At 45.1% G+C, this 15,335-nt stretch overlaps 3 protein-coding genes across 3 annotated transcripts in view; 2 read left to right on the top strand and 1 right to left on the bottom strand.

Annotated features, from left to right (window-relative positions):
- Positions 1-2,326, top strand: part of PRICKLE4 (prickle homolog 4 (Drosophila)) — a 7,999-nt gene extending 5,673 nt beyond the window's left edge. Inside the window, exons 8-10 of the mRNA XM_010863183.1 lie at positions 82-1,162; positions 1,689-1,794; positions 2,012-2,326. Of these exons, the coding sequence (XP_010861485.1) occupies positions 82-455 (374 nt within the window). The 3' untranslated portion in view covers positions 456-1,162; positions 1,689-1,794; positions 2,012-2,326. The remainder of the gene's footprint in view (positions 1-81; positions 1,163-1,688; positions 1,795-2,011) is intronic.
- On the top strand, positions 979-2,326 carry TOMM6 (translocase of outer mitochondrial membrane 6 homolog (yeast)). The gene is made up of 3 exons (XM_010863182.1): positions 979-1,162; positions 1,689-1,794; positions 2,012-2,326. The coding sequence occupies exons 1-2, from the start codon at positions 1,035-1,037 to the stop codon at positions 1,783-1,785; spliced, it is 225 nt and encodes a 74-aa protein (XP_010861484.1). The 5' UTR covers positions 979-1,034; the 3' UTR covers positions 1,786-1,794; positions 2,012-2,326.
- The window catches only part of USP49 (ubiquitin specific peptidase 49), a 67,237-nt gene continuing 54,228 nt past the window's right edge, over positions 2,327-15,335 (bottom strand). The window contains exons 5-9 of the mRNA XM_010863248.1: positions 14,773-15,334; positions 13,294-13,498; positions 10,354-10,462; positions 9,604-9,809; positions 2,327-8,618 (exon numbers count right to left, since the gene is read on the bottom strand). Coding sequence (XP_010861550.1) covers positions 8,428-8,618; positions 9,604-9,809; positions 10,354-10,462; positions 13,294-13,498; positions 14,773-15,334 — 1,273 coding nt within the window. The 3' untranslated portion in view covers positions 2,327-8,427. The remainder of the gene's footprint in view (positions 8,619-9,603; positions 9,810-10,353; positions 10,463-13,293; positions 13,499-14,772; position 15,335) is intronic.

The raw sequence follows: 15,335 nt of genomic DNA, 5'->3' as shown, positions 1-15,335 counted from the left end.
GGCTTCTGGCCGCTGCCCCGCCCGAATCTGGGAGGAGACTCGCGGCTCTGAGATGGGCGTTTCTGACCCCGCCCGGAACAGGAGAGGAGGGGCTCTGCAGAGTTGGAGCCCCGGACTGCGCCCAGCTGAATGCCGCGACCATCTCCCGGGCAACCCTTCTCGCCACTGCCGCCAGCTCCAGTCTGGAAACCCGGACCGAGATGCTTGGATCCAGCGCAGAGCAGGAGTATCGAGCTGGGGACCAGACGGAGGCACGCCAAGGGCAAGCGCAGGGCCGCCTAGAGACGCCCCTTGATCCCAAGGAGGACGCTCCCTGCCCCACCTGCTCCTCTTCCTCTGAATCGGAACCCGAAGGCTTTTTCTTAGGCCAGCGCCTTCCCCGGCCCTGGGAGACCCCGGCCTCTCTCCAAACTGGGGACAGCGACACCTCCAGGAGGCACTGTACCATTTGCTAGTGGCGCAGCCTGGAGAAAGGGGGGATTGGGGGAAGTGATCTGTTAAGGCGAGAGAGCGAGGCTCTCCTACCCCTCTAAGTCCTAGACTGAATGCCATCAGGATCACGTCTGGGGAGGAGCGGCGAGATGACAGGTTTGAGTGCCTCCTCTCAGCCCGCGCACTTTATGACTCTTCATAGACACTCTTGGAGAAGCCCATTCCTCAAAGCTACGCATCACCCGCAGAGTGCCCCTGCCCCACCCCCACAGGCTGGGCGGCCCCATCCCCAGCGTCCTCCTCCCGAACCAATGAAGTGATCATTCGGAGAACACCTGGACTGTGAGCGGGTGCGCCGGCCGAAGGCCAGGAAGGAGCTGGAGGTGGAACCCGACCAGGGAGACTGGAGCGCGGAGGCGCTCCACCCCTGGCAGAGGTGGCGGACGCGCACACGGGAATTTATGTAGGCTCCTGTCGGAGCGCGAGCCGCTGCGCCCTCTGTTGGCGGGTGGCCGGCGGAAGTATGAGGCCGGAAGTTGCGTAATCTGTCGGCGCCCACCCGGTGCGTGGTGAGCGTTCCTACAGAGCGCGGAGGTGCTGCTATGGCTTCGAGTGGGGCCAGCGTGACCGCTGCGGGCTCAGCAAATGAAGCTCCCGAAATTCCAGACAACGTGGGGGACTGGCTTCGGGGCGTCTACCGCTTCGCCACCGACAGGAATGACTTCCGGAGGTAACCGAGGCCCGGGGGCTCGGTCCCTTTCCGGCCCTTCGCGCGCGTTATGCGTACCCCCTGGATTTCCGTTCCTTGGAGCTGGTTCCTCCAGATTTTTTACACCACCCACATCTTGGCCTCTTTGTGGCTCTGGCTGTGCTTTGCTGAGGTCCTTGATCGGGAGGATTTCCGTGCTGCCGGAGCGCTCTTTACAGTCACCGGGCTCTGTCTAGACAATCTCTGCTCACGGGGACCCTGGGGGAGGGGGCGCCAACAAACAGGCTTTTTGGCCCTGGACAAGTGCTTAATTGGCCTTTGCGTTTGACCCTGCTCTTATTCGACGTAGAAACGAATGTTAAATAACCATGTGGTTTTGGGCAACCTATTATGTACCGATCAGTGCTCCTGCTTCAGGAGGGGACGGTTTCCTCCTGTGTGTGATGACGGGAACCCCACCCCCGCCTCCGCCCACCACCAAGTTTCTCGTTAACCAAAGACACGTGACTCGGTGACCACAGGGTTAATGGAATGCGTTTTTTTCCAGGAACTTGATTCTCAATTTGGGACTCTTTGCTGCTGGAGTTTGGCTGGCCAGAAATTTGAGTGACATTGACCTAATGGCACCTCAGCCTGGGGTCTAGCCTGTGAAGGTAAGCACTAACCACTGTTCTTTCAGAAGTCCTAGAGGCTGGGAGAAGAAATAACTTAGATCAACTGTTCACAGACTAATAGGAAAGAGACTTGACAAAAGACCCTTGGCTGTTCCTAGTTAGATAAGTTTCCAGATGTTGCAAGGGATTTGAGTCTCTTAGCAATTTTTACTCCAGTAATTTTACCTTTCTAATGCCACCTGTTGTCTGATTGCAGACACATGGAACCCCTGTGCTGTACTCGACCCCTTCAAAAACAGCCTCCAGTCTGTGACCATCACAAGACTTGCCCTGATGGCGGCTGAAGTTTGATTCAGATGGCACCTTCCCTTCCCTTCCCTGCCTGACTTCCTTTTCTTTGCTGAGTCCACTCAGGACACCCTTCTGTGGTCAACAGGCAGGTCAGCTAAAATGTTGTCTTCTGTTCTGTAAAATGCTGTACATAGTTCCTAAATTTCTGCAGGGGATGATCTTTGCTCTTGTCCTGAGGAATAATCTAATGGTATTTTAACAAATAAAGCGTGTAAACAAAGACATTTTATTCTTTTAATAAGAAAACTTCAGCTTACAAAAACAAGGTGTAAAAAGTCAAGATTTACAAAAATCATAAAAACATGATTTATATTTCACACTCAAAAGAGACAGGAACAAGTCCCAAACATGGATTTTAACAGATGGTTTGCTTCATAGTAAAAGAAAAATAGAAATGAAAACTGTAGCCACCATACAGTGATGTTAGCATAGGTAATAGCTTATTCTTGAGGAATTTCCATTTTGAGCAGTACTATGGGAACAAGCCATTTGGTGTTGCATAGCATTTTGGTGCACCAGGTGGGTTTTCCAGGCACCAGGGAGGCATTGTTGCTATAATACAGTGGGATTTGAGGGCAGTAATGTGCAGATGGAGGCAAGGTGTGAGGAAGCCTGGACAGTGGGCTCTGAAGCAACACTGCTTGCGGAAGCTGCTTCCTTCACAAGTAAAGAGAGATTTTCTGACCCTGAAATTCAGGGTAGTGCCACTGTCCAGGAGCTTGGGGTTCTCTGGAAATGGAGTATGTAAGGAACTGGCATGGAAAGAATGATGTAGGCTTAGAAAGGTGTGGACATACAGACAGGCTCCCCTTGGCGATTTTTTCTGGTCGATTTGCTCTACTAGGTGTTTAAAAATACACATACTCCTTTTTTGTGCCAAGTCTCCTCTGGAACTGGTATGGGATTAAAGGGTAAGAATTGGGAAGGAGGGTCAGTATAAATATACCACAGTGGCCTAATTGTAAGTTAGGCGTTATCTCTAGCAGTCTGTTCACTAAACGTAAATAGAATAAAATGGTCCTTCTTGACCTGCTGGCATAAACCTAAGAAAGCCGTTAAGAGAATTAGGCTTTTTATATGTTAAAGAAAAGCACCATCTTCTTATGAGCTCTAATCAGGGAGGTCCCAGCTGTTAGGGGGAAGGAGTTTGAGCCTGTATGAATTGAGGCCTGTGGCTGGCTTAACATGACGTCAGGACCCTTTAAGAATCTACATAGGGATCACAGATGCTCTGACAAGTTTATATCTTACTAGGCTGTTAAGATGAGGAAAAGTAACATACATTAAGTAAGGCTTTGGTTTGAAGCCATCACCCCCCAAATGGTGACCAGGAAGGAAACTTTTAAGCCCCAGCAGCCTGCATGAGACCACTGCCAAGCCGAGAAACACCAGCACTTGTTGTTCTTTATAGCAGTGAAACTTACGTCCTTGAAGTCTGCTACCTGAGCTACTCATAATTGTGAAAAGTTCTATTTGATAGCAATTTTCAAAGGTAAAATTCAAAACATGGCCAAAATTAAGGACATGGCAGCTTCCAAAAGCATAATTCAAGTTTCACTTGTAATGTCTTAGCTTCAAGTAACAGTGTTGCTGTTGGTTTATAAAGCCATAAGCTGATAAGGTAAAGTTTCATTTCAACTGGCTTAATTCCTGAAAGCGGTAAGAATTTAGCAGGTTAAAGCTACCAAATCTACACCAAATTTTGATGGATAATTATGATTCTGTAAATGAAAATCCTAGCTTTCACCATTTCAACACATTTTTCCTCAAGGGAAGTCAGTTTTACATCCTGTCATGAGGTGTTTAGCCCAGGCTAGTTTAACACTATTATGAAAATCTCCTACACTACCTAGTTAGATCTGAAATAGAAACATACCAGCGGAAGTTAGTATGGAAACAGTCCACAAAAATGACCATTCACTTCAGTGCTCTAGTGACTGAGGTGTGCTTAGAGCAGTGTTTGGGTTGAATACACAGTGGTTAAAGTCAAAGTCCTAGACCAAGAAAATGGTTAATTTAAACATGAAAGATAGAAACTAAACTCACAGTCATATTTAGAAGGCGCTTTTCAATTTTAGTGCTAACTTCAAAAAAGAATCAACCACTAGGGAGATGCATACTTACCTGGTAAGGAAACTAAGTGGCCGTGGGAGGTTTTATTCCAAAGATACAACCTCCTCACCTAATTAGGCCAGTCATTAGGCTGAGGGACCCAATTATCAAATGTGCTTTGAGTAAGCTTTTTAAACACCCTTTGGTGAAGACTCAGGAGCTCAGTGGAAACCTTAAGGTGGGAGTAAAAGGAACACGCTGTTTACAGCCCTGCAGGTGAGCAGGCCAGGTCTTCTCGTCCACAGCTACTCAGTATTGTCCCCGTCAGTGGGACTGGGTTGCTGGGACAGGTTCTTTGAGCCTTCTTTTTTGCATATTACACAGTGCACTGGCTTACCTTACAATCTAAAGGTTCACATATAGGGGATTGTGTTTTACACTGCTTCCTGAAACTTTGTGCAAAAGAACTTCAGAACTAATGAAGGTACCACTTCAGGAGGAACGGTTTTTGACTTGTACTATGTTGCCTAGCATTAGAAAAACTAAAATACCTTTTTCTGAACATTGTGCTCTCCCAACCAGCTGGAAAAGTAACCCTTCCACTTAAAAGATAAAACCTTAGATAGGGATACATTATATGTTTAGGAAGGGGAAGCCCTCCCAGCCTGATTTTTAAAAAGGCCTGAGTTAATGTTCGGAACATAAGGGGTGGTAAAAAAGAATAGGGTATATAGTTTGCCTTGAAAAGGAGACATTGATGAATAATCAAACACAAAGATTTTGGACATTACAGTAGAATTTTCAGAACTTGCTGGTAATAATTTGCTTTCACACACACAAGATACGAAATGTTTTTAAAAAGTGATACCAAATGTCCTTTACACTATACAGACCCATTTGCCACTTGAAATGACAAGAAAGAATCCTTTCCCTTAATCTTTTCAATCCCATGCAAACCATAATTAGGTACAAGGCACCAAATTTTATGAATTGTATAAAATTAGTTCACAAAGCTTTATCAGTACATAAAACAAACTCCCTTCTCCCTCCCTGCCCACCCATACCCCACCCCACCCCCACACCCCCAAGTGTTCATTCTGTACTACTGTCAGCCTCTCACGTTTACGCTGGGACCTGGCTAGGGCTGTGCCCACTGCCCGCCAACCCACTTCATCACTTCTTACACTTGGATGGAACTGTAATCATAGCCAGAGGGGAAAACTCATACAATCGTTGACTCTAGAAACCTTGACATTAAAAACAAAAATAAACTCTGCTATTGAGTCCATAGGACACATTAACACTTCTATAGTTCCCAATTTTATTCATGACATTTAAGAGACATCTGGAAATTCTTTACAATGCGGCACTGTCCGTCAGCCTGAGAGGGACTGGATCAAAGCAGGCAAGAGGTTTGCCATCTTGAATAAGAGCGTCAGTTCCTAGCCATTGAGGGCATTTGTAATTTTTTTTAACACTAGCATGAATGCTTGTCTCCGAGGCAACCACAAGTATGAGGGTCAAGCTAGATTGAGGTAAAATTTTGAGGGCCAGGGTGCATTCATCTTGGCTGGCTACAGCAGGAAGTAAACACACCAGCCAACCACAAAGGGTTCCTAGAACAGGGATGTAACTACTTGTCTGGGAGAGAAGCAGGCCCGTAAGGTTCAGTTAGGAGATCTTGGATTGGATTTGGCAGCATCTAGTCAACTTCCACCTGGTTCTTATTTTCTTCTTTACAATGTTTTGACTTAAAGTAAGATGCAACTAAGAAACTCATATACTTCCAGTATGTAAATAAATTAAAGGCAAAGGGACATTTCCCTCACAACAGCCATTGGCTTAGGCAGCAGGAAATTCTTTTCTTTAATAAAAATCTCCATAAATACTAACTTCTCAACAGCGTCTATTGCTGCTGCCTCTGGGTACCTGAGGTGTCTGACTGCAGGGGCACCTTCAAGTGTGTGCAGCTCTTTGAGGACTCTGGTACTGGTTTCTGTTCCAACTCACTTTAAATGATTTTATTAATTTGAAGCACTTACCCTATTAATACAAAGTCCTTAGTCTGCTTAATTCTTTTGGTATAAAACTTTTTTAAAATTAAATTTGGAAATGTTTTAATTTTCCATGAGATGTTTATTTTTCTTATTCCTCCCGCCCAGGACAGCCTGAGGGATTTAGTAGATGCTGTATAGTATTTCTCTATTTGTCAGTTCTCTTTTTCTAGAATAATAAATATAGCATTCAGTGAAAGATGAGGCACAATTTATATTTTCCTTCCCTTTTTACTTTTTTTTTTTTTTAAGTCAGTGCGCTTTTCTTTTACCACAAAAGGTCATCACCAATCACGCCAACTTAAAAATGTGGATCTAGAGACTATAGTCTCGTATCAGAGCCTCTGGCAGCATGGGCGGCTGTGACACTTTAAAACAGTGTCCAGGTGAGGGTAAGCCCGGGCCAAGCTTGTACAAAGAAGCCTGCAGTAGACAATATAAACCAAATAGCATAAAAAATGCCATACGCTATCGCTTCCAAATAAAAGCTAAATATTACAGAAACCTCACAGTGTTGGAAAAAGCAAGTTTAATTTAAAGTATAGTCACTCCCTTTCCTTATCACAGTGAGCCATCTTCTGTCTGATTTCCTCCAAATCTCAGTGCTGTCTGGTAGGTCCTATAGGAGAATTCATCTCAAAAGAGGTCAACAGCAAATGCTATACAGATCTGCTTGGGAAATGTGGCCCTTCAACATTGCTAAAGCTACACCCCTCATCCTTTGGCCTCTCATTTCCCAACTTCCCACCCCTCCCCAAACTTCTTCACACCTACTCCCTTCAGGTGACAGCTGTACTTCTACCTGAACTGAATGTTAGTATGACACAGTCAAAAGATGAGCATCCCGAGTGACAGGCTGAGGTGCTGTGGCACTCCCACAGTGGGAGTTACAGTACGCATTCACTTTTACTAGTGAGTCGAAGTGAAGGACTGAGGAGGGAAATTCAGTGATGCCTGACAGGGCAGAGGGCTTCCATCTGGGCAATTTCATGCCACTTAGAAACTGACCCAGTTTAAAAAAGAAAGCTATATCTTACTAGCACTGAAGTGAAGGACAGGACACTTTTTTTCTCTGATGGACTGAGGGTGGGTGGGTAAAGAAACCGTAGGGATTAGCAGATTTTGGAGGAAACCGGCCAGGGCTGTCAACAATAAACTGTTCAGACATATAGGAGGAAGAGTCCTAAGCCTTCGAAAAGCAAAAGCTCCCACACCTTGTGAACAGGAAATAAGCTGCAGGTAAAGAAAAGCTGCATGCTGCACCAAGGTGAGAACGGGGGACAGGCATTTCGATAAGCCCTGGACCACTGGCTCCCCCACCGCCCCGCTCTGAGTTCTGAGAAAGCTTCAGAAACCTGACCTAAAAAGACCAATTTAAACCAAACTATGTGCTTGCCCTAGACCCGAACCAGGAGTTTGCTACAGAACTGGGTATCCAGGAGTGCGTTTAGGCTCAGTGTGCCACAAAGAGCATGTCATGTACCAGTTTCTTGCTTCCCCATATGAACTGCTCCTTCTTTAGAATGAAGGGATGTTTGTGCCATCTCAGAAGATGTGGAATGATTAAATGACAGCAGCAGCCAGGTAGAATATGACACGTGAAAAACCTCCCATTTTTCATGGAGAAATTTGCTCCATGCACCTCCTTCCATTCTTCAACTGCTATCTCCTAAAAAAGGAAGTCTCTAAATTTTCAACCCTTGAGGACTACTTCCTCTGTAGGAAAAAGTCCTGACTTCACCTCCCGCCTTGGAACCAATCCTGTCCAGCAAGCTGCCAGCCCAGGGCCCCTCCTTGCTCTCCAGTGCTCTGCCGAAGGCTGCTCACGTCAGGAGGCTCTTCCAGTGCTGCAAGGGGTCCTGATTAGCAAGGGAATCACATAATAGGAAGAAAACACAGCTGGATATGACAAACTCACTCCCTCTTTCCTCCACCCTGATCCCTCTATATTCAGAAGCAACTGTTGAAAGAGTCTTCATAGAAGTTACTCTTTTTGATTTGCTTTAACAAAGGAGGGAATTTTCTAAACCCATTTAAAAGAAAGTGACTACAGATTTTGTGATAGGACACCAGTCACCCAGCACCTTCTGCTCTAAACCCAGTGAGGCAAACCTAGTGATCTGTTCCTGTAGTAAACCTTATTTCCTGTAAGAGGAAAGATGTACCAATACCAAGAGTTTAAAAGCAAGTCAGTCCTTGATAATGTGCCTCCCATTCAGGGGAAGGTCCGTGGTCTGCCCTCATCGTTGTTGCTGGAATGCACCTGAGTTTGGAGTTGGGTTTCTGAGATTCTTGCATTGCCCTGAACTGTTCTTTGAGTGTAAAAAAGGATGTAGGCTTGAGTTTTGCACACTTCCTCGACACTGCATACATTCAGCTTTGAGTCATTGCAGTGGACCCAAAAACCTAGGAAACCAAATGAAAGAAAGAGAGAATATGACTACCCAACTTAAATTTCAATCAGCAGGCAAACGAGGAGATGAAAAAAGTGACAGAGAAGTTCTGAATAGATCCAACCTTTGATTGGTGGTGGTGGAGGAAGAGTTAAGTAAATGAAACCATTGGTTTTAGCCCCACAAGCCCCACCACAATACTGCTTACAGTATTGACTAATTTTTGTCCTCATTTCATTCAGGCTTTTTCACTGCCCATTAGGGATGTCTACAAAGACAGACTGGGGGCTAAGAGATGTGAAAAAAAGGGGGAGAGGGAAAATGTACATAGACAAAGGTACGGAAGGAAAGGAAAACTTAGAAGGAATAAAGTTATTTTTCACAGGCTCACTCTGGTAGCCACCCCAAGGGCTGAGGGGTTCAAGATGGGTAAACTATTAGAAACACATCCATAACCCACCTGCCTTAGCACAGTACCTGGGAGGCTCTGCTCTGGGGGACAAGGACTGAAAGAAAGCTCCTTGGAAGGGCCCTTGGATCCTCACACCTCCCATGTTAAGGGAGGTAATCAGGACATAGTATTGTAAGTGCTCAGAAAGTGTCCTCAGCTTTACTATGGGCTGATGCTAATGAGACTCTCACAGTATGAATATGACCACAACATAGCTAGGTTACACTGTTTATGTAAAACCAAGAAAAAGGAAACAGGTCTGCAGCAGAAGTATGAACAACAGCTATAACCTCTAGCATTAATTGACCATTATGTGCTAGGCACCATGCTCAGCACTTTTACATGTTAGTTCCCGTCAATTCTTAGAAGAGTTATATGTTGTCACTTAGTGATATAGTCAAAATTTGAATCCACCTTTCATAATTCTTTCCACTGGATTTTAATGTATGTACTATCCCCCTACAGATTAAATAAAAGGAGAGGAATGAAATGTGGACAAACCAACCCTTTTTGGTGTCCCCCACCCCACAGAGTAAAGCGCACGCACCTCCCTCTGTATTGTAGCAATAGGCTGTGTAGTGTCCTGAGCCAAACCCTTTCCCGTGATGCATGACCACTGCGGAGAGATCATAGGCAAAGGTCTCTTTGTCAAGAGAGGAGAGCATGTCCCTGCAGCAGTAAGGTTCCATGGTTAATACCTGGTCAAAGACGACATGGACCCCAATCTTCTCTCGGTGATTACGGCCAGACCACCTGTAACATGGATATAAACTTCTCACCAGTAAGAAATGGCACGTGTGATCATAGGCAGAGGTAGGTAAAACAGAAGTGGAGAAAACTTAACCTGGATTTGGTTTTCACAGCAAGGTAGGGGTACTCAGTGTTCACATGTATTTCCTGTGAACATTCAGATGTTCTCTGAAACCAGAAATCTCTAAACAAGCAATCCAGGCAATACTCTTTATAGTTTACTTTCTACCCTTCTTTTCACAGATTATCTCATACTTTATTCTGAAGATGGCTCTATATAAGCCCAAGTGAGGCTATTAAATCTTCAAGTACAGACACCCACTGCAGCCTAGCTGGTTTAACAGGGCTGTGAGAGCAGAAGCCCCGTCCTGGCCCCCAACATCCACTTGCCTCACCGGGCAGGTACCATACACTCCATGGAAAGCCTAAGGACTCCAGGGAGCAGGCTTCTCCCCCCAACACCAAAGACATTTGCCCTCACCAAAGTCTTTGAAGTAGCTATTGCCATAGCTCACCAGCCACCTGGGATGCCCCAGAGCAAGCTCACCTGAATCTTTTAAGGTGCAGCCGGAGGACCTGAGGTAGTCTGTAGATCATTAACTGCTTTCTAGCTTCACTCAGAACAAGGGGTTTTGGATTGGATTTTCGTCGTTTGCCTAGATGGTTTGGGAAGGTATAAGACATGGGTCATGAGGAGACTCATTCTTTCCGAGCCGTGCAGAGACAATGACTTGCCACCCAATACGCATTCTCCTAGTTTCTCAGTACTTCAACCTCAGTTTCATTTGGGCAGCAATGTGACCCTCTCTGAGACTGCATTTCCCAGCCTCACATGCCCACATGGTATGGCCACGGAAGTTCTGGCTGAGATGAAAGAAAGGACTGTGTGGCTCTCTGGGGATGGCCGCTTCAAGAAGGCTGATGCAGTTGTAAGGTGCCTCCTTTGTCCTTCCCACTTTGAAAGGAATCTCAGTTTCCTTTCCTGTGAAATGGGGGATAATGCATGTATCTCGGGTTTAGGGAAAGGGTAAGAGGACACAGGGTTTCCCAGGTGGTTCAGTGCTAAACGATCTGCCTGCCAAGGCAGGAGATGCAGGTTCAATCCCTGGGTTGGGAAGATACCCTGCAAGAGGACATGGCAACCCACTCCAGTACTTCTGCCTGGGAAATCCCATGGACAGAGGAGCCTGGTGGGCTACAGTCCATGGGGTCGCAAAGAGTCAGATACGACTTAGTGTTTGAGCATGCATGCATGCAAGAGGCACAGGATTACCAAAGGACAGTGTATTTAGAGATTTTTTCCCCCGCATGACTTGCTTGTGGCCTATACAAATATTTAGAAAATAAACTTCACTGTTTTGTATTTTTATGCCATACTTGTTTTCTGAAACGTGTTTCTTGGTAACAGCACTGCTAGACATGCAGAACAAGGCTGGCCATTGGCTAAATATACTCCATTCAAAACAAAACCAATGCTCAGGACTCCAATTTTGTTTCTAAAGATACTGAATTGTGGGTGAAATGCATTTCTAAATTACAGAGAAATGAAGTTCTCTTAATTTCCATCAGAAGCCTTCTCTATAACCATTTACTGATGACTGCTCTGTTATATTAATTCAGTCAGTGAATGGACAGGAATATAAAATTCATGGTCCACTGTGGTGTCTGTTAATTGTCTCTGAGCTGTTGATATCATGGTCTCTGTCTGAGGAGCCTGGCACCTGATTCGAAGCTTGTGAAAAGTAGCAAATCACAGGCAGATGACGTATCGTGGAGCTTTCTCTGACAATAGGTTGTGGAGCTGTTACTTCTCATGATAGACTGCAGCAACTAGATGGCAGCTTTTACTAGGGCTGGCAGTCATGGTATGTGAGGGCATGAGCAGAAAGAGAATTCAAAGAGGGGCCTGGCCTTATTTTACATTCCTGTTCACCAGCAGACTTTTGAAAATTACTGCAGCTCTCTGCCTGGGAATCCTGGCAGTGACTGCTGCTCTCAGCAGAGGGAGTGTGTGAGCTAAATGAAGACAATATAGAATCTGGCTTTGTTTCTCTCAAATGAAATTCATGAAGAAAAATCACTGATTCTGTTAAGACTGATCAGTTCTGTCTCCCATTTGATTAAGCTGGCTACACAGAGAGGTGAAAGACTGATAGTTTTGAAACTTTCACAAGCAACAGATCAGTGCATCTTATCCCTTCACTATAGCTTTCCTTCCTTGCTATTTGAACCTGTCTACAGAAATACTGATAAATGGGCACATCTGACAACCAGAAAAACAATCCTTTCTTGCAAAAATAAATAAAAGTGTTTCTTGCCTAATCTATCAGGTCTGAGAATGACAGACTTAAGGCTGTTAACATCTTTCTGTTCCCTACAAGTATAAAACTTCATGAATCACTATTTTAAAAAGAAAAAAAATACATACTGTTCTAATAAGACAATTTAAATCACTGCCTTTATATATCTCTATGTAACAGGATAGATAGGTGAGTTTATGCTTAATCAAGTACAGGATTCACATTTTGTTTTAAAATGGCAAAACGGTATCAGAAGTGTGACTTTTGATTTTTGACTTGATTCTTCAGAGAACAGGTTTCCCACAATTCACTACTTTAAAAAACCATATGCAAAAATATTAAAGGGCTACCATAAAATTGTTATTCCCAAACCAAAACTTATAGTCTGAACTATAATATGGTTGCACATTGTTCTCAGATCTCTGCACAATCCATTCATCTTAGTATCCAAATCTCTATATGCCAAAACCCCCAAACATCAGTTTCAAAGTATTTGCTCTGCATTTCCTATGTACATGCTGGGTTAGCAAAGGCATTGCTAGTGTGTCAAGACACAGGGTTGGGGGACGCATAAGGTGCTCTCAGAACCATATGGAAAAAATTCCACTTTACAGTTAAAGCCATGATAGAGAAATACTTCCTCTGACCCTTCTGAGATGTGAACCTCTCAGGCATGTGAAAATAATGATGAAGCTGCCATGGAGCAATGTACCATATGACTTCCTCTCTTGGTCTCACTGTACCCTTAGCATCACTTCTGACTGACTTTAATTCAGAATAAAAGCACACTTTTCTGATACATAGCCCTCAAACAGGCTATGCCACCTGAATTTAGACTAAATAAGAACTGTCAAACTCTATTCATGAATTTAAGCAGGACCCCCATAACCCATGAAGCTAAATACTCACATTCTTGGAGTCCCCATTTCAGGGTCCATACTTTCAAATGCCTCCCAAGATAACAACTAACTTCAATCACAGCAGGAGTCCAAGGAGGTCCAACTCCTAGGTTTGGTTTTATTTTTTTAATATATAATGTCCATATGTTTTTCTCAGGAAAATAGGAGGAAAAAATCTTTAAAAGATGCTTTAGAACCACTCAATATTACAGTGTTATTTTTGACTAAAAGGGCAAATTAAATACCTTAAACTGATATTCTGGTTACCCACACCCCCCCAGCACTCACTGTTACACTGGTCACAAGCGTAGATTCTGCCTTCCAGGGCCTCTGTCTCTGTGAACTTTGCCAGCATCTCAGTGAGCAGGCACTCTGTCTGATTCAAAGGGACAAAACCCTTTTCTATGCAGTGATAGCGTTCAGGGAACTCCAGGGACAGATCCCAAAAGGGCTCAATGGTATTGGATTTGTAATTGCATGATACACAAGTGACCTAGGATGAAAAAATTAGTTTATAGGTTATGTAACTTACATGCTTCCCACATTCATTTTTGCTAGCACATAACAACCAAAACTAAGTGTATAGTTTTCAAAAAATATTTAGTATTTAAATGATAAACATAACTTTTAAGAGAATTAGAGCATATTACTTCTGGTGTGTATCTCTATGATGCTAGCTGGAACTGGACAACCACACAGCACAGACAGTATTACCTACTCCCCTTTCTCTCTTCTCTCCCATTCAGTGCCACAGTATTACAGATAGAAGTTATCACGGAGTCATCAAGCCATCAGTCTGAGATGGAGAATTTATAGATTCCTGTCTGCTTCTCTCATCCTCATACTCTATCCTCCTCTAGACTCTGCTCCTTCCATCCAATCCAGCTTTCCTCTCTTTTTGCTCTTGTTTCTAGCAGCATCCCTATACTGATGCCTGTGCTCCAAGAGCCTCGAAGTACCTTGTGATTTGCCCTCCTCCCCAACTATAACCTTCCCAGATGCACCTTTCTTCCTACAAACTTTCAGGGAGGTTGAGGAAGTGCTGAGAAATACTCCCTTTTCACAAGCTGAAAAACAAAAGCCGAAATAAACTTTTCTTCCCCTTCTACTCATCATTCTTTTAAAACCCTAACTACCTCAGTAGCATAGTGTAGAGGTTTTACCTGAATCTCTCAAGTTGCCCACTTTTTTAACTCTATCAATTCTTTCTGCATGTTCTCACAAAGCCTTACCTGAGTCTTCCCTCATACCTTACATGGCTAAGGAAACGAAAGGTAGTGGGGAACCGGAGGGAGGGTTGCTTAGGCATTTGGCATCTTCCTAGCCACCTCCCTCCCTTGTATGTTGAATAAAGGCTTTAGAAGGAATGATGCTCTTTCAAACAACCATGGAACCAAGGTTATAGACAAACTCTTCAATTTCCTAAGGCTGATCAAATAGGATGGGATGCCAGCAATGAGTACTTAATTGTAACAATGAGAATATTACATTACCGTATCATCATTATAGGTTAAAAGACATTTCCTGAAAGTGAAGTGATCTGGCAAGTTAAAAAATCTGCCTGGGAAGACAGGAGGCAAGTTCACCAACGAAGCCCTCACATAGTACTGTGAAAGGCACCGCGGCCGCCCTCCACTGTGCATAGTTACAGCAAACGTACCCTCGTTAGGCCCACAACTTGGGGAAGGCACTCACGGGAAGCCTAATACTATACCAGCCCCGCTCCAGCGTGGTGGGCAGTCAGGGCAGGCCCGAGCACACACCTACCTGGCTAAGTAGCTGCCCGTGAAATATGGTGTTCACCACCTTTAAGACCTGTTTGGTGAGCTTCCTCTGGGAGAAGGGGATGAGGATCCGGCGCGTCGTGCCTTCGGACTCGAGTTCCTGCTGCACTTTGTGCAAAAGCTCGCAGAGAAACTCCTGCGCGTCCTGCTGGTCGTAGCCGCGGAAGGCGGGGATCAGGCTCCACACCGAGTGAAGCATGGCGAAGGGCGACACCAGGGCCCACTTTCCCGACCACATGACGCGAAAGAGGGTGTGCAGTTCGTGGCAAAGGGAGATGTGCTTCGAGCTGGGCTCCTTGTTCTGGATGAGCTCTAGGCTCCTGCTGAGGGAGGTCCCACCGTTCAAGCAGAGGCCCTCGCGCTCGCAGGCCTCGGCCCCATCACTCCGGGTCGACGACAGCTCTGTGGCCGAGCTGCTGGCTGGCCTGCCTGAGAGCGGGGCCTTGCCGTTGGCGGCCCTGGGGAACAGCTGCTCCGTCTTGGACGGGTCGAGGTTCAGAAAGCACTCGCGGAATTTGCGCAGGTGGCTGAGCACCTGCAGGATGG

Source organism: Bison bison, unplaced genomic scaffold (genome assembly GCF_000754665.1).
Source record: "Bison bison bison isolate TAMUID 2011002044 unplaced genomic scaffold, Bison_UMD1.0 scf7180017864487, whole genome shotgun sequence".
In the NCBI taxonomy this organism is placed as follows: domain Eukaryota; kingdom Metazoa; phylum Chordata; class Mammalia; order Artiodactyla; family Bovidae; genus Bison; species Bison bison.
Note: the sequence above shows the minus strand (reverse complement) of the source record. Positions and strands in the feature narration are given on the sequence as shown.